Source organism: Balaenoptera acutorostrata, chromosome 1 (assembly GCF_949987535.1).
Source record: "Balaenoptera acutorostrata chromosome 1, mBalAcu1.1, whole genome shotgun sequence".
Classification (NCBI taxonomy): domain Eukaryota; kingdom Metazoa; phylum Chordata; class Mammalia; order Artiodactyla; family Balaenopteridae; genus Balaenoptera; species Balaenoptera acutorostrata.
In genome coordinates, this window is record NC_080064.1 from 105,203,229 (window position 1) to 105,221,589 (window position 18,361).

At 37.2% G+C, this 18,361-nt stretch overlaps 1 protein-coding gene across 1 annotated transcript in view; it reads right to left on the reverse strand.

The window, feature by feature from the left end:
• The window catches only part of SPAG17 (sperm associated antigen 17), a 221,396-nt gene that overhangs the window by 55,775 nt on the left and 147,260 nt on the right, over positions 1-18,361 (reverse strand). The window contains exons 29-31 of the mRNA XM_057553166.1: positions 14,163-14,380; positions 10,108-10,252; positions 8,275-8,429 (exon numbers count right to left, since the gene is read on the reverse strand). Of these exons, the coding sequence (XP_057409149.1) occupies positions 8,275-8,429; positions 10,108-10,252; positions 14,163-14,380 (518 nt within the window). The remainder of the gene's footprint in view (positions 1-8,274; positions 8,430-10,107; positions 10,253-14,162; positions 14,381-18,361) is intronic.

The following is an 18,361-nucleotide window of genomic DNA, read 5'->3' on the forward strand; positions in this document are numbered from 1 at the left end:
TGTTTGCTGGAATATTTTCTTTTTTTTAAAAACATCTTTACTGGAGTATAATTGCTTTACAATAGTGTGTTAGTTTCTTCTTTATAACAAAGTGAATCAGTTATACATATACATATGTCCCCATATCTCTTCCCTCTTGCATCTCCCTCCCTCCCATCCTCCCTATCTCACCCCTCTAAGTGGTCACAAAGCACCGAGCTGATCTCCCTGTGCTATGCGGCTGCTTCCCACTAGCTATCTATTTTACGTTTGGTAGTGTATATATGTCCATGCCACTCTCTCACTTTGTCCCAACTTACCCTTCCCCCTCCCCATATCCTCAAGTCCATTCTCTAGTAGGTCTGTGTCTTTATTCCCATCTGGTCCCTAGGTTCTTCATGACCATTATTTTTATTATTATTATTTTTAGATTCCATATGTATGTGTTAGCATATGGTATTTGTTTTTCTCTTTCTGACTTACTTCACTCTGTATGACAGACTCTAGGTCCATCCACCTCACTACAAATAACTCAATTTCGTTTCTTTTTATGGCTGAGTAATATTCCATTGTATATATTTGCCACAAATCACAGTTTCAATTTCAGCACTTGTGTTTGTTCTGTATACATTTTCTATTTCTTCCTGGTTCAGTCTCGGAAGGCTGTGCTTTTCTAAAAATCTGTCCATTTTTTCCAGGTTGTCCATTTTCTTGGCATATAGTTGCTTGTAGTAATCTCTCATGATCCTTTGTATTTCTGCAGTGTCAGTTGTTAGTTCTCCTTTTCATTTCTAATTATGTTGATTTGAGTCTTCTCCCTTTTTTTCTTGATGAGTCTGGCTAATGGTTTATCAATTTGTTTATCTACTTAAAGAACAAGCTTTTAGTTTTATTGATCTTTGCTATCGTTTCCTTCATTTCTTTTTCATTTATTTCTGATCTGATCTTTATGATTTCTTTTCTTTGGCTAACTTTGGGGTTTTTCTGTTCTTCTTTCTCTAATTGCTTTAGGTGTAATATTATGTTGTTCATTTGAGATTTTTCGTGTTTCTTGCAGTAGGATTGTATTACCATAAACTTCCCTCTTAGAACAGCTTTTGCTGCATCCCGTAGGTTTTGGGTCGTCATGTTTTCATTGTCCTTTGTTTCTAGGTAATTTTGATTTTGTCTTTGATTTCTTCAGTGATCTCCTGGTTATTTTGTTTAGCCTCCATGTGTTTGTATTTTTTACAGTTTCTTTTCCTGTAATTGCTATCTAGTCTCATAGCGTTGTTGTTGGAAAAGATACTTGATACGAATTCAATTTTCCTAAATTTACCGAGGCCTGATTTGTGACCCAAGATATGATCTATCCTGGAGAATGGTCCATGAGCTCTTGAGAAGAAAGTGTATTCTATTGTTTTTGGATACAATGTTCTATAAATATCAATTAAGTCCATCTTGTTTAAAGTGTCATTTAAGCTTGTGTTTCCTTATTTATTTTCATTTTGGATGAGCTGTCCATTGGTGAAAGTGGGTGTTAAAGTCCCCTACTATGACTGTGCTACTGTCGAATTCCCTTTTTATGGCTGTTAGCATTTGCCTTATGTATTGAGGTCCTGCTATGTTGGGTGCATAAATATTTACAATTGTTATATCTTCTTCTTGGATCGATCCCTTGATCATTATGTAGTGTCCTTCTTTGTCTCTTGTAATAGTCTTTATTTTAAAGTCTATTTTGTCTGACATGAGAATTGCTACTCCACCTTTCTTTTGATTTCCATTTGCATGGAATATCTTTTTCCATCCCCTCCCTTTCAATCTGTATGTTTCCTCAGGTCTGAAGAGGTCTCTTGTAGGCAACATATATATGGGTCTTGTTTTTGTATCCATTCAGCCAGTCTGTGTCTTTTGGTTGGAACATTTAATCCATTTACATTCAAGGTAATTTTCAATATGTATGTTCCTATTACCATTTTCTTAATTGTTTTGGGTTTGTTTTTGTAGGTCATCTCTTCTCTTGTGTTTCCTGCCTAGAGAAGTTCCTTTAGCGTTTGTTGTAAAGCTGGTTTGCTGGTGCTGAATTCTCTTAGCTTTTGCTTGTCTGTAAAGGTTTTAATTTCTCCGTTGAATCTGAATGAGATCCTTGCTGGGTAGAGTAACCTTGGTTGTAGGTCTTTCCCTTTTATCACTTTAAATATGTCCTGCCACTCCCTTCTGGCTTGCAGAGTTTCTGCTGAAAGATCAGCTGTTAACCTTATGGGGATTCCCCTGTATGTTATTTGTTGCTTCTCCCTTGCTGCTTTTAACATTTTTTCTTTATATTTAATTTTTGAGAGTTTGATTAACATGTGTCTTGGCATGTTTCTCCTTGGATTTATCCTGTATGGGACTCTCTGCACTTCCTGGACTTGATTGACTATTTCCTTTCCCATATAGGGAAGTTTTCAACTAATCTCTTCAGATATTTTCTCAGTCCCTTTCTTTTTCTCTTCTTCTTCTGAGACCCCTATAATTCGAATGTTGGTGCATTTAATGTTGTCTCAGAGGTGTCTGAGACTGTCCTCTATTCTTTTCATTCTTTTTTTTTATTCTGCTCTGCGGTAGTTATTTCCACTACTTTAACTTCTAGGTCACTTATCCATTCTTCTGCCTCAGTTATTCTGCTATTGATTCCTTCTAGAGAATTTTTAATTTCACTTACTGTGTTGTTAATCATTGTTTGTTTGCTCTTTAGTTCTTCTAAGTCCTTGTTAAACGTTTCCTGTATTTTCTCCATTCTATTTCCAAGATTTTGGATCATCTTTACTATCATTACTCTGAATTCTTTTTCAGGTAGAATGCCTATTTCCTCTTCATTTGTTTGGTCTGGTGGGTTTTTACCTTGCTCCTTCATGTGCTGCATATTTCTCTGTCTTCTCATTTTGCTTAACTTACTGTGTTTGGGGGTCTCCTTTTTGTAGGCTGCAGGTTCGTAGTTCCTGTTGTTATTGGTGTCTACCCCCAGTGTGTAAGGTTAGTTCAGTGGGTTGTTTTGGCTCCCTGTTGGAAAGGACTGGTGCCTGTGTTCTGGTGGTTGAGACTGGATCTTGTCTTTCTGGTGGGCAGGACCGCGTCCAGTGGTGTGTTTTGTGGTGTCTGTGAACTTATTATGACTTTAAGCAGCCTCTCTGATAATGAGTGGTGTTGTGTTCCTGTCTTGCTAGTTTTTTGGCATGGGGTGTCCAGCACTGGAGCTTGCTGGTCGTTGGAGCTGTGTCTTAGCATTGAGATGGAGATCTCTGGGAGAGTTCTCACCGATTGATATTACAAGGGGCCGGGAGGTCTCTGGTGGTCCAATATCCTGTCCAGAGAGCTCAGGCCTGTCCCGTGTCAGGCCTGAGCTCTCCCACCTCAGAGGCTCAGGCCTGACACCCGGTCGGAGCACCAAGACCCTGTCAGCCACACAGCTTGATGAAGAAGGCTGCAACACGATGATGGCATGGACATAAGTCTCTATTTGTTTTCTATATGTCTTATGTCTCTGGTTTCCCCTCTATTCATCCATTACTGCTTTCTTTTGTTTTAAATAGATATCTTGAAGTGTGCCATTTCAATTCCCTTGTTTCTTTTATATATATTTTTGAGTTGTTTTCTTAGTTTTTCTTGGGTATTACAAACAACATCTCAATTTATAACTATCTAGATTAAATTGATACTAAGAATTTCAATATTATACAAAATCTTTGCTCCATATAGCTCTATTCCTCTTCCCTTCATGTTATTATTATCAAAAATTTCATCTTTATACATTATAAGCACATAAATATACTTTTATAATTATTGCCTTATGCAGTTGACTTTTAAATCCAAATGAAAAAACAAAGTCACAAAAATACATGTATACTGTCTTTTATATTTACCTATGTAGTTACCTTTACCATTGCTCTTTATTTATTTGTGTGTATTTGAGTTACTGTGTAATGTTCTTTCATTTCAGCCTGAAGGATTCCCTTTAGATTTTCTTGTAGGGGATGTCTAAGAGCAATGAATTTTCTCAGTTTTTGTTTTTCTGGAACTATCTTGATTTTTTCATTTTAGAAGGATAATTTTACTGAATGAGTTTTTGTTGATGATTTTTTCTTTAAGTATTTTGAATATGTCATCTCACTGCCTTCTAGACTCCATAGTTTCTGATGAGAAATCAGCTATTAATCTTATTGGAGATCCCTCATATTTGATGAGTCTTTTCTCATTGCTTTCAAGATTCTCTCTTTGTCTTTGACAGTTTGATTATGATGTGTTTAGGTGTGGAACTCTCTGAGTTTATGCTACTTGAAGTTTGTCGAGATTCTTGCATGTATAGACAGTTTTTATCAAATTTGGGAAGTTTTAAGACATTATTTCTTCAAATAATATTTCTGCCCTTCTCTCTTTTCCTTCTCAGACTCTCAATATGCATGTGTTAGTATGCTTTATGGTGTCCCACAGGTCTCTGAGGCTCTGTTCATTTTTCTTCATTTTTTTTTCTCTCTCTTCCTCAGATTGGTTAATCTCAACTGACCTATTTTCAAGTTTGCTGATTATTTCCTCTGGCAGCTAAAATTTGATGTTGAGCCTCATTAGTAAATTTTTCATTACAGTTATTATGCTTTCCAACTCCAGAATTTCTATGTGGTTCTTTTTAAAAAAAAAAATAATTTCTATGTATTGATATTCTATACTTGGCAAAAAACCATTCTCATACTTTGCTTTAGTTCTTTACACAAGGTTTCTCTCAGTTTTTTAAACATAACAGCTGACTTAAATTTCTTTGTCTATTTAAGTGCAAAGTCTGGGTTTCCTCAGGGGTAGTTTCTATTGATTGCTTCCTCCTTCCCCATCCCTGTTTATGGGTCATAATTTTCCTTTTTCCCCCCATGTCTCATAATTTTTTGTTGAAAACTGGACATTTCAAGTAGTATAATGTACAACTCTGGAAATTAGATCCTTTCCCCAGGGCTTGTTATTGTTGCTTTGTTGTTGTTGCTGTTTATTCAGTGATTTCTCTTAACTATTTTTTTAAAGTTTATGTTTACTGTCATGAGTGGGCCTAACATGTTTGTTTGGTTGCTTAGAGGTCTGCTCATAACTGGGCAAATATTTTCTTAAGTACTTTACACTAATAGGTCTTTCAGCTTCTGCTGATGGCTCCATTTGCATATTGACGTATTTTTTCAATGCTCTAGCAGGAAGTTTGTAATTCCACCTTAGCTTCACCCCCTGCTTGTGCAGAGCCTCTTGATCAGCAAGAGTGAAAGATCAGGGCTTTCTGAGTTCTTTTATGGGCATGCACACAGCCCTGTACTTGAGTATGGCTTTCCAGATTCCAGGGAATACCTCAGAGCTTTTCAAAGCCCTCTGTGGACTTCTTGTTCCCCTTCTTTTCCTTTTAACTCTTTTGTTCAGCCTCTTGTTTGTTATTGCCACTTCAACAGCTATAATGTTAAATAATTATCTCTGTTTGGGGAAAAGGCTGTTTTTAGAGAGTGAGCTCAGAGTCGGATCAAATAAAGACTACCCCTGTGAGTGGGTGTTTCCAGGGAACGGCCAGACAGTTCAAACACTGACAATATTTTGTGGAGCTCTAAATCTTTTCTTCTTCTTTCAGTGGCTGCTGGCTTGCTGGCTTTCACTGCTATTTTGCATGTAAGAGCGCTGATTTTCAAGGCTACCATGGAGCTGGGGGAGGGGAGGGGAATATGGCAAGTGAAATCACCACAATTCTTGCTGTTCTTCCCAAGATTCAGTCCTTTTTTTTTTTTTTTGTCTTTAAATAAACAATCCTCAGAATACTGTAATCCTTTGGTTAATTTCTAGACTTCTGAAAAAGTTGATTTTGACAATACTTCCAGGTTTCTAGTTGTTTTTAGGGAGAGTAGATTTTCAGAAGTCCTTACTCCACCCTTCTGGAAGTTTCTCAAACTGACTCTTCACCATTCCCCAGGCCCAGAGAACTCCGCTGGACCTTGATGAGTTCTGAGGCTTCTCTGTGGTTTCAGGCACATTTTAGAGTAGGCACTGGTGGCTGGTTAAATTTTCAGTTTTCCCAGCCTCCACAGGTCCTCATCAAAATGGATCCAAACTGTCAGATTGACTCTGTAATTTACTGAAAGCTGCTCTGGACAGAAAAAGATGGCCTATAACTTCCACAATTAAGACATACCATAGGTGAAGGAACCATATAGAAGAGCCAAAAGGAAAACCTATAAAAAGGAGATGCCCTGCCTTCTAGGAAGTTAATCTGGAGAAACAGCTGTGCTGAAGCATAGAGACTCAACATGAAAAATACAGCAATGACTCATATATGTATGTATGTTAGCAAATAAAATTCTCATGGTTTTACATACCTATACTGCTCAGAATTTACTATAAGATTTGCCTCTTTCAACTGATTTCACACACTGAGTAGAGGAAAAGGCACCCTCCATTATGATGTTTGTTTGTGGTAGTACTGATAAAGACAAGGACTTTTAAAGTCCTTTTCAGTAGTATTCCTAAGAATGCTTCTTACATTTCTCTATCTTCCCCCAAAGGAGTCAGGATCAGACTGGTATAGAAGAGCAGTCAAAAGCTTAGTCTAGCACACACACACATACACAGACACACCTTTCCCCAGAAAGACAGTAGGTCTTCTGGTCTAGGGAAACAGGTTTTAGTTCCTAAACCCAGGGACAGAGAAAGATTTCCCATGGGAGATAACAGACCCATTATTTGTCATCTTGTCTTCTTGAAACCCTCCAGCTGGGTGGATGTTCCCACCCCCACTTGTGGCACATTATAATCATAGAAGATAACAATTGTTACACCCACCTCCTTTTTGATGTTTTGAATAATCTTTTTAGTGCTGCCAAGGTACAATAGTGGCCAATATCAAGCTCTACTCTCTCTTTCATACATTGCCTAAAATCCGGCCTCCCTCATCACACTGCCCAATGTTCTCATGCTGGTGAGTGAGGAAATAAACGACAAATGTGCCAAGTCCAACAGAGGACAGGCAGAAGGTATTTTTGAATGCCAGCTTTCAATTCTATAAAGCCACAGAATTACAAAATAGGTGCAGCTAAACTTACTTAGAGGTTTTTTTTCCAGTTGGGAACTAAGATATGTGTGTTTCTCAATAAGGAGCGATCAAGGTTGATCCTTCCTTAGTCTGTGTTTCAGGAGACTGGGCAAACAAGCGGCTATACAATCGTGTCAGGCACTGAAGGTCTCCAAGTTGGATCTCTTTTCTGTTATGTCTCTTCGTTCAGTGGTAACTGTCATTGGTGCTAAAATTCCTTTGCCCCCATAGTTGTAACGATTAGAGTCTGGGGCCATGATAAAAATAAGGCCTCATCACAGCATCTTAGGAGAGTCTCATCATATCTGGTAGGACATATGATACCGGCATATGGATGCTGCCTAAAAAATTGGACATTCTGAATGCTATATAGGAAAAAAAGCACCCCCTTCTCCAACTGCAACATTTCACAGTCATCTCTCACTTTCAGCACCTTCCTTGCCACACAAGGATCTGCACAGGGTAAAGACGGGGTAGGATAACATTATCGGGAGAGATGGGAGGGATAAACTGGCTTCAACAGCTTTCACAGCAACAAACATTTGTCACTAAGGTCTTTGTCCATCATCTTCTGGCTTCGAGCTCTCAGTATCCTATGACCTTAGATGCGACACCTTGGCACTTGTGTTCCTTCTCCAGCAAGTGGAAAGGCAAAGGCAAATCCTTCTAAGACTGAAGGGACTGCAGGCTGAACCCGGGTGATTGTGTTTAATGGGGAAATGTAAGGAGGCAGAGGAGTTTCTCACAGTGCTCCTCCCCAGCCCTCCAAAGACAAAGCTGTGCTTCAGCTGGGCTAGCTGTCCTTCCATCCTGTGGGGACATGAGGTAGAGTGGGGACAGACTGGAGGTGGCAAGGATGGGAGAGAGAGAATGAATAAGAGGTGGCAGGAGGTGAAGCTGGTCTGGTAGGGACAGGCCAGCACTGAATGCTTCTAACACTCACGGTGCCCATCACCTACCACATAAAGGATCCCCAGCAAATACACTCTGGTTTATAAGCTTGATCCCCAAATACCCAAGAATTTAAAGACAAGCAGGACTATGTTTTTCTGGAATGGATTGTAAAAAGACGGTGAATAAATGAAAAGAGATTGAGAAGCGTGTTCTCAGATCCGCTGAGACAACAGAGCAACAGTCGTGCACGTGGCAGGACTGGTCACTGCCCCCCGAGGAGTGGGTTTTCTTAGTCAAATTGACACTTACCTTTGGCACCCCTCATCCTCCCCCAGACCCACCTGGTACGTTCCCTGTGGCTTTGCGATGATAGACGTCCCATCCCCAAAGGTGGTGCAGCAGCTACTGTCCTCGCAGTTGGTGATGACAGTGGCATAGTGTGAACTTTCAATCCGCATGCACTTCACCTGCCTGGTGATCCTTTGAGGACCTTCGTCTGTGGGCAAATGTAAGGGAAGCAGGTCTGATAGGACGCACACATGGGGAACATGCCTGCCGTCTGACTCTGACTGCGCTCCTGCCTCCTGGCTACCTGGACTCGAAGTCAAGATCCAGTGCTGAGAACTCACTCCTTGGGGCTGGAGTGCGGGCTACTCTCTATGTCAACGTAGTCATTCTTCCAGAATATCTCTTAATTTAGTGTGCTCTTTTGTTCTCACCATTCTTCTTATTTTGAGAAATTGAAAACATCCGGAAAAGCACAAAATATAATTTAACTATTCATGCTCACTAATCAAAATTAACACTTGTTAATATTTTGCCATATTTGCTTCATTTTTAATATGTACATAAGAGAAAAAATACAGATAAAGTTGAAGTTTACTGCTCTCTTTATCTCTGGGTTTATTCCTTTTTCTCACAATCCATTTTTATACTTTTATAAAAATGTATGCATCAAAAACAACATATAGTATTTTGTACACTTTAAATTTGCATAAGTTATATATTACTCTATGTATCATTCTACACCTGAATTTTTAACTTAACAATGTTTTGAGACCTTTAGCCATCTTGATATATATATGTGTGTGTGTAAATAGGTGCATGTATGTGTGTACTTCATTTCCTTTAATTGCTATATAGTACTCCTTTGTAAGCATATACCACATTTTATTTTTCTATTCCGCTGTTGATGGACATTTGTTTTCCCAATATTTTAATATTAAACTTGGTGTTGCAAGTAGCACCCCTATACCTGTTTCCTTGTTCAAGTGTATAAGAGTGTCTTTCTATATATACCCAGAAGTAGAGTTAGTGTATCATATGATATGCACATTTTCAATTTACCAGATATTTTAAAATTGCCCACCCAAGTGGCTCTTTTAATTTTCACTCTAACTAGCAGGGTGGAAATGTTCCTCTTTTTCCAGTCACTTGCCCATTTGTTGCACTTAATTTGGCAATGAAGCATTTAAACAAACTCTGGAATTAAAGAAAAGTGAGTCGGAATAATTTTTATTTAAAAATCTTTTTTAAATTTAGCTTAGGAAGGGTGGTAGGCTTTTAGATAATATGAAAGACTCTGGTTCATTAGTAGCTGCTGCTGGCTTTTCTCTTATATCACCTTTCTGATAATGAGAATTGTCAGAAAGAATTGAAGGAGGACCTACCTGAGGTCACCTATGTATGCAAATTAGATTCCTTAAGGATCAAAGGAAACAGGTCTGAGATCTAATGTGCAGGACAGTTGAGTCATGATTATTAACTTTTAGTTGCTACCAATCCAGGCTGTAAGTTTTTAGTGGTAAAAATGGAAAAGGCACTATTACTATCCATCAGCCAACTAGAGCCGTTATCACTTCCACGTCAGCTTAGGCTAAAGAGCATAATAAAGGGCCTCATTTGGATTGCATGAGTATTCTTTGGTTGACGTGAATTCTTCAAAAAAATTATTTTTCTTATGTGTATTTTCAAAAATCAGTGAGGTTTCTACCTACCTTATTGTAAAGACATAGAATATTGTAATCTACTGGAAAAAGAATTTGAAAAAGAAGAGATACATGTATATGTATAACTGAATCACTCTGCTGTACACCTGAAACTAACACAACATTGTTAATCAACTATACTCCAATATAAAAGAAAAATTTTTAAAAAAGAAAAAAAAAACTTACCTGTCTCTTGATCATCCGGAGAAATAATCTGATCTTCATAAACTTGATAAAAGGTTGTGATTCTGGTACCATCAGCATGATCCACTATCTGAGTACCATCTTTCTTTTCAATGATAATCACTTTGTCTTCTCGAGTTGTCATAACCTGAACATACAAAGGCAGAACACCATTAGTTGGTCAGGTGGTTAATCCCAAGTGTGCTTATTTTTACACCCCATTGATTACCATCAAAATCCTGGTTATTTAGAAGTAAAAGTTTTATCTCATCTACTTGATCTAATATTTATAACAATCCTGGGAGGCAGGCAACGATATCCCCATTTTATGGATGAGGAAATTCAGGCTTAGAGAAGTTACGAAACTTGCTGAAGGTCACTTAGCACGTGCCAGAGCTGATGCTGGACTAAGACTGTCTGACTTCAAAACTGGTGCTTCTTCCATGGTCGCACATTTGTGAGTAAAAAGTGAACGTCAGGACTGATCTGACCCACGTATGTCCAGGAAAATGGTCCCAGGTCCTGCTCCCTTGGAAACTACAGGTTTAAGATAAGCAAGGGACCACTGGTGTCTGTAGTGAGGGTTCTGATGTGGTCTGGTCTCCCCTGAGGAAGCAATGCCAGAGCTTGGATTTTGTGTGTCAGTGCAGGGGGGCAGCATGGGTGAAAGGGTTGCTAGACACAAAGGACCCCAGGGAGCAATGGGCAGAGTGGTGAGAGCAAGGTTAGGAGTGAGGGACCAAACTGGGAAGATTATTAAGGACACAGTCTTTATCCCAAGGCAGGCAAATCAGTAGTAAAGGGTTTTAAGTATGTGGACTAGAGTAAGAAACACAGAAGAAATTCATTTAGTCCTAGCAAGTACTTCAGTCTGAAAGAACACTCAGACCTTTGTATCCTGTAGCTAAATGGTTCACCAGAGAAGCTCTAAACCCCCAGTTGTGTATGTGTGTGTGAAGATGTGGCAGGCATGGAGATGCATAGCCCAGATCTTCCTTCAAGACAGGATTTGCTCCCCAGCTGTGTGGAGTGAAGTTGGCAAACAGCCTCCAGATGTCAGCTCTTCCAGCATCTGCCTCAGCTGCAGAGAGATGCTTTGCCTGACTCACATTGTTCCAGGTGAACTGGGTCCAGTGACTGAGTGAGGCAGGGGTACACCGATATGGTTCCTGCTCCCAGACTTGGGACATTGGGACAGATGACACTGGCTTCTGAGCTCCTGCCAGCTAACCAAGGCTTTGTGGGGTCTGCATCACAGCTCAGCTTCTCCCTCTGTCCAATCCTGCTTTCTCCTCATTCCTTTCACAAATGGTGTCCCTTATAAATATCTTGTACCACAAACTTCATTTCAGTGTTTGCTTCTGGAGACCCCAACTGTCAACAATGTATTAAAATTATATAATGCATATTTTTAAATCATTGTTTTCTAACTTATACTGTCCTAACTGTAAGGGACACAATTTGCACTGAAGTGTCCAGATGGATATGAGAGTAAGTTTGCTAGCTATATTTTGACTCAAGTGTCTAGGGCTTTTGGGAGTAGGTCATAATTACATTTTTATCTTTTTATAGTAGGCAGAAATAACTATAAGAGAGAAGTGCACACTGATCATTATTTTAAGTTCTTATCTTTGGCACTCTCAGCCAGTGGTAGATATAGATATGTATATCTGTCTATCTATCTATATCTATCTATCATCTATCTATCTATCTATCTATCTATCTATCTATCTATCTATCTATCGAATGTGTATAACGAGAAATACTGCTGTAGAATGCAGTGACTGAGAGCATGGACTCTACAGTTAAGCTGTCTGAGTTCAAATTCTGGTTCCACAGCTGGCTGGGTGATTTAGGCAAGTTGCTTACCTTCTCTGGGCCCTAGTTTCCTTATCTGCAAAATGGAGCCAACACTAGTATTCCTCAGAGATGTTATATGAATTAAATGAGATAATGCTGGTAAAGTAATTCACACTTAATTGGTCATCAAGTTAGCAATGATAAATACTAGCTCTTTAACTCGTTTATTTATTTTGGCTGTGCCGCATAGCTTGTGGGATCTTAGTTTCTCAACCAGGGATCGAACTTGGGTCCTTGGCAGTGAAAGTGCAGAGTCCTAACCACTGGACCGCCAGGGAATTCCCTATCTAGTTTAGATATTCACAAATTATTATTTAGAATTATTCCAACATTTTATAACACCACATAACATTGGCATTTTCTGATCACCATAGGGTAAGATAATCATTATTTTTAGTGGTGGCAAGAACACAATAGAAAGAATATTTACTGAACACCTGTTGGTGCTAAATCTGGTATTAATCTTTTCAACTATTTTAGGTAATGACTATTATTTCCATTTTAGGAGTAAAGAAACCTAGATTAGAAACATCCAAAGTCATATATCTAGTAAGAAGTGTAACTTGGGGTTCAAACCCATGATTGCCTCACAGCAAGGTCAGTGCCACTCCTCTAAAATGTGATACTTCATGTCAGATATCATGAAAACACACATCCATTCTCAATTTTGTTTCATATGATTATTGCCCCTTATTTGCATAATGGTTAAGCATATGAGACCTAGAATACAACCTGGGGGTCCACATTCTGAATCTACCACCTGCTGTGTGATCTCGGAAAAATTATTTAGCCTGTCTGTAGCTTAGTTGTCTCATATGTAAAATGGAAACAACAATAGTTTGTTGTGAGAATTAAACAAGTTAGGATGTGGAAAACACCAAGAACAGGGCCTGGCACACAGTGAGTGCTCAATAAATATTATTACTATTGTTGTGATTGCGATTTCACTGTTGGGTGTCTATGCTTGAATCCAGGCTCCTGGATCTTGGTTTGTGCTTCCATAATGGTGCTAGGTATCAGTAAAGGAAATTGAGTGTCATTAACTAAGAAATATTAATCAAATTTGCATATTAAGCCAAATAATCTGTATCAGGGCTGAATTAAAGTGAGTCATTTGAAGTGACCAAAAAAAAAACCATCCTGAGATGATATGTATCTTGAGTCTCACAACAAAGAACTAGCAAACAATGTAAGAGATTATGAAATTATTTCAGAAGTAGGCTGAAGAAGAAAGGAAAACGCATTTGGTTAGATAATGGAATTTATCTCAATAGCAAGCAGACATTTTGCTTTCGACTATCAGCATGTGGTTGTAAACAAGTGCTGGAAGTCCAGAAACCAGAAATAAGGCATGCAGGAAATTCTTTGTCTTGTAAGATTTAGAGGGTGCTGCAAAGCTCCACATAAGATATTAGAGGAATAGCTGAGGAATGGAAAGAGCCCAGTTTTTAGTCCCAACGACTGGTTCTAAACCTGGCTCCAGCACTTCCTGGTCACATTACTTAACTTGCTGAGGTCCAGCTTCCTCATCTGTATAATATACACTGGTGTGAGGCCTGAATGAGAGAATGTATGCAAACCCCCTAACAGAAAGCCTATAGAAAATGCTATTGTGCATCCCAGGGGTTTCCATTTCACATCCACTTGACAGATAAACAAAACCGTTATTTACTATACCACTCATTTGTCACTTTTTCTTAAGTTATAAATAAAATCTTTTTTATAGTTGCTTTGTGGTGGTGTTGAATTTTTGAGTTATTTAATGTGGGCATCTCATTAAATATACCATAAATTATTTGAAGTCAAGGATCATGAACAAATTTCTATAATTCATGTCAGGTACACACAAAAAGTAGGAATAAATCAGAGCCCCTCACTTCTAGAAGATAAGACATATAAACAAATACATTCAACATAAAGAAATATAGGATATCATTAATCATATGTCTTAAAAGTGGAATAGAAAATTCATGATTTGTCTCTCACTTCAAGAATTAGTATTTCATGATACACTATGCTGGTCAAATGAACCACACAATATTTTTAGATTTGGAAAGATGGATCCATCCATTCATCCATACATCCACTACTTAACAAATAGTTATTGAAAATTTATTATTTGACAGGTATTCCTCCATGTGTTGTTTCAGAACCCTAACAATTTAGAAAAATTTGTAATATATAATAGTTTGCCATACCGTTCCATTGACAGGATCTGTGGTTTTAAAGGATAAAAATGGGGCCAAGTCTGCTATTCTTTCTAATCCTTTGGTGCCAATCCGATTTCCTTGAGGTGTAGTTGTAAACCAGGTGCCTAAGTGAACCTCCATAGGAGTTACTGTTTGAATTGTTTCTGGGGGAGGTTCATGGCTTTCATTTTTATGTGCCATTGATGACTGATTTTTCTGACTTTTTCCTGTGGAAGTTCAAGTAAAATCAAATACAACAAATCAATTATACTCCAACAAAAATTTTAAAATTTAAAAAAAAAATTAAAAAATCAAATGCAACAATATAACTATAATATCACTTATATAGAATTATTCATTAAGTTTTAATACAGTGTAGGTTACCTCAGACACATAGAAATTCTAAGTGGTATTCATCAATTATATTATTTCTCAAGAAGCAAAAATTTCAGGTTATAAATATCTTAATCTTGGCACTTGAACCTTGGCTGGATTCCCATCACCTCCCACAAACATACACGTGCCTATACAGCTCACTCTCCATGGCACAATACCCATTCTTGTCAATTTCTGTACACTTTTAGGTCTTGCTTACATCTCCCTAGATTCCAGATTTGGGGTCCTGTACCCTGGTTTTCAAAGCCTCCATTTTCTCCTGTGTATCTCTGAAATTTTCAGATTCCTTTTTTTGACTTATTATATTCTAGTATAATAGAGTATAATTTTAACTCTTCATTCCTCTGATTTTGTCATTTTTTTCAGTCACAGGAAACATCTTTCTTCAGCCCTGGATCTGGAGAACATTACCAATCAAGCATATCCTTTGCCTCTCATATGGAGAGGATTTGTACAGTTTAATTACTACATTGATACTCATCTGATACACATCCCCCTGTCAACCCCTCCCCACCCCCATTCAATTAGAACAGGAAGATAGAACTGAAGAAACCCTCATGGAACCCTGTAAATATTATCTCAATCCCTCTATCAAGGTAGATTTACTCCATTTGTATGAATAATAACGAGTAATCTGTAGGCAAAATTTGCCAGTGTTGCCAAGCCTCGATGATGGAGTAAACTCAGACTGAGAAAAAAATTGCAAAAAATATAGTAAAGGATTGTTGCCTCCAGGAAGATCCTTTAGATTCAGACCATGAAATGTGCATCAGGGCATGGATCTTGGTGTAAGATGCAGACTCAACTAATTGGGGGAACCAAAGAAGACAGATATATTTAGCTAAGCCTTTCCATTGTCCTAAGATTTAATTTGGACCTATTTGTATTTCCAGAGCATTAAAAGAGAACTGAAAGATAGACCTGTAGAAATTATTTAGAATGAAGCTCAGAGAGCCAATGTGATAGAAGTAATGAAAGAGAGGTAAAAGCTCTCTAATACACATTTAATTGGATTTCTAGAAGAAGAAGAGAAAGAAATGGATCATAAACAATATTTGAAAAGATAATATTGAGAAAGTTCCACAAGGAAAGAAAGATACTAATTTACAGATTCAAGAAGCCCAATGTATTCTCACTTGGATAAATAAAAAGAAATCCACACCTAGTTAAATCATATTGATATTATAATAAAAAAGAAAATATTTTAAAGGCAGTTAGATTGTCTAACAACAATTAGACTTACAGCCAACTTTTCAACAGCAACAGTGGAAGCAAGAAAAATATGAAGAATTATTGTCCACATACTGAGAGAAAATACCTGTCAATCTAGAATTCTACACCCGGTGAAATTATTTTTCAAGAATGAGGACAACATAAAGACATTTTCTGAAAATATCTGTTATGCAATAAATAGCTTAAAACTTCCAGTTAAAACACAAAAATGTCTAATTTTTAAAACATACACCTATATGCTGCTCACAAGACACACTTTTAAACACAAATCATAGAAAGTAAAATAAAGTGTGGAAAAAGTTATACTGGAAAAGTATTAAACAATAGCTGATGTAGCTATAATAATATAAGCAAAATCAATATTAGAGTAAAAAAGAATCCTAGAATAAAAAGTCATTGCGTACTGATAAAAAGTTAAATTCCCCATGAAGATAAAACAATTCTAAATTTGTAAGTATCTAAACTCATATCCTCAAAATATATAAAGGCAAATCTGAGAACTATAAAAAAGACACAATTATTTCAGAAAAAAGAAATATGGATTAAACTATAAGGAGTGAAGAGGCTATTCTACCCTTTCAGGAAATTTAAACATACTTCTGCTGAATAAGTTGACATTGTACATTAAAAAGTCCATAAGGATATAGAATAAGAAATGTCAAAGTTTGAATGTGAGGCAAATATGGCCTACTGTCTGTTTTTGTACAGTCTGTGAAGTAATAATTCTTTGTACATTTCTACATAATTAAAAAATCAAAAGAATAATATTTTGTTATGTATGAAAATTATATTAAATTCAAATTTTAGTGACCATATAAAAGTTTTATTGGAACACAACACAGCATGCTCATTTGATTATGTATTTTCTAAGGCTACTTTTACAATAGTAGAGTTAGTAGTTGTGATGGAGACCATATGGCTCCCAGTGTCTAAAATATTTACTATCTTGCCCTTTACAGAGAAGTTTACTGAACCTGGATATAAATTGGACAACACAACTAACAAATTTGATCTAACAGATATAAAGAGAACTCTGTAACCTGCTGTATAAATATATATATATATAAATAAATAAATTAAATTAAATTAAAAAAAAGAGAACTCTGTACTCAATAGCTGTAGGATATATGCAGTTTTCAACTTTTCAAACACAGACAGAATTTTTTTAAAAACTTGACCATATCCATTCCTCTGTCAATGGACATTTAGGTTGCTTCCATGTCCTGGCTATTGTAAACAGTGCTGCAATGAACATTGGGTACATGTATCTTTTCGAATTATGGTTTTCTCCAGATATATGACCAGGAGTGGGATTGCTACTTCATATGATAGTTCTATTTTTAGTTTTTTAAGGAACCTCCATACTGTTCTCCATAGTGGTTTTACCAATTTACATTCCCACTGACAATGTAGGAGAGTTCCCTTTTCTCCACACCTTCTCCAGCATGTATTGTTTGTAGACTTTTTGATGACGGCCATTCTGACCGGTGTGAAGATGTCATACATGTATACCATGGAATATTACTTAGCCATAAAAAAGAATGAAATAATGCCATTTGCAGCAACATGGATGGACCTAGAGATTATCATACTAAGTGAAGTAAGTCAAAGACAAATATCATATGATATCACATATGAAAAGATGCTCAACATTCCTAATCATCAGAGAAATGCAAATCAACCACAATGATGTACTACCTCACACCTCTCAGAATGGCTATCATCAAACAGAACACAAGTAACAAATGTTGGAGAGGATGTGGAGAAAAAGGAACACTTGTACACTGTTGGTGGGAATGCAAATTGGTGCAGTCACTGTGGAAAATGTAATGGAGGTTTCTCAAAAAACTAAAAATAGAACTACCATATGACCTAGTATATCATTTCACTAAATTTTGAGTTATCAAAAAAAGAATTCACTTTGCCTCTATACAATGTTACTGGATACCGTGGTGAGATGTGTGAATCTGAGAGAAAAAGACTAAATCTTAGTCTCACAGATCATTAAAGCCATGTGAGAAATTGAGAAAAATTTGTAATGCCTGAGAGACAGTGTAATTTAGGGGTTAGTTGCCCAGACTCAAATCCGAGCTTTACCACTTACTAGCTGAGAGACTTCAAGGAGGTTAGTTAACCTCTTTGTGTCTCAATTTTCTCATCTGTAAATTGAGATTATTAAGATACACACCTCACAGAGTTGTGTGAGTATTCACTGATTTAATATTTTGAAGTATCCAGAATTGTGCCTGGTACACAAGCACACGTCTCCTATACATACAGATCTCTTAAAATGAAAATGATGAACATCCCACAGTAAACCAAGGAAAGATGTGAATAGAAAATTAACAAAAAGAAAAAAAAAAAAGCAACAAACATCTTTCAATGTTTAATCTCATCAGTAATCAATGAAATGCAAATTAATATAATAATAAGATGCATTAATTGTCTATCAGACTGAGTAACATGAAAAGAATGACAATACCCGGCATTGGCAAGGGTATGAGGAAGCAGACATTTTCATACTGTGCTGGAGGTAGGGGTATAAATTGCAAGTGTCGTGGAGGGGAGCAAGTCTGTAA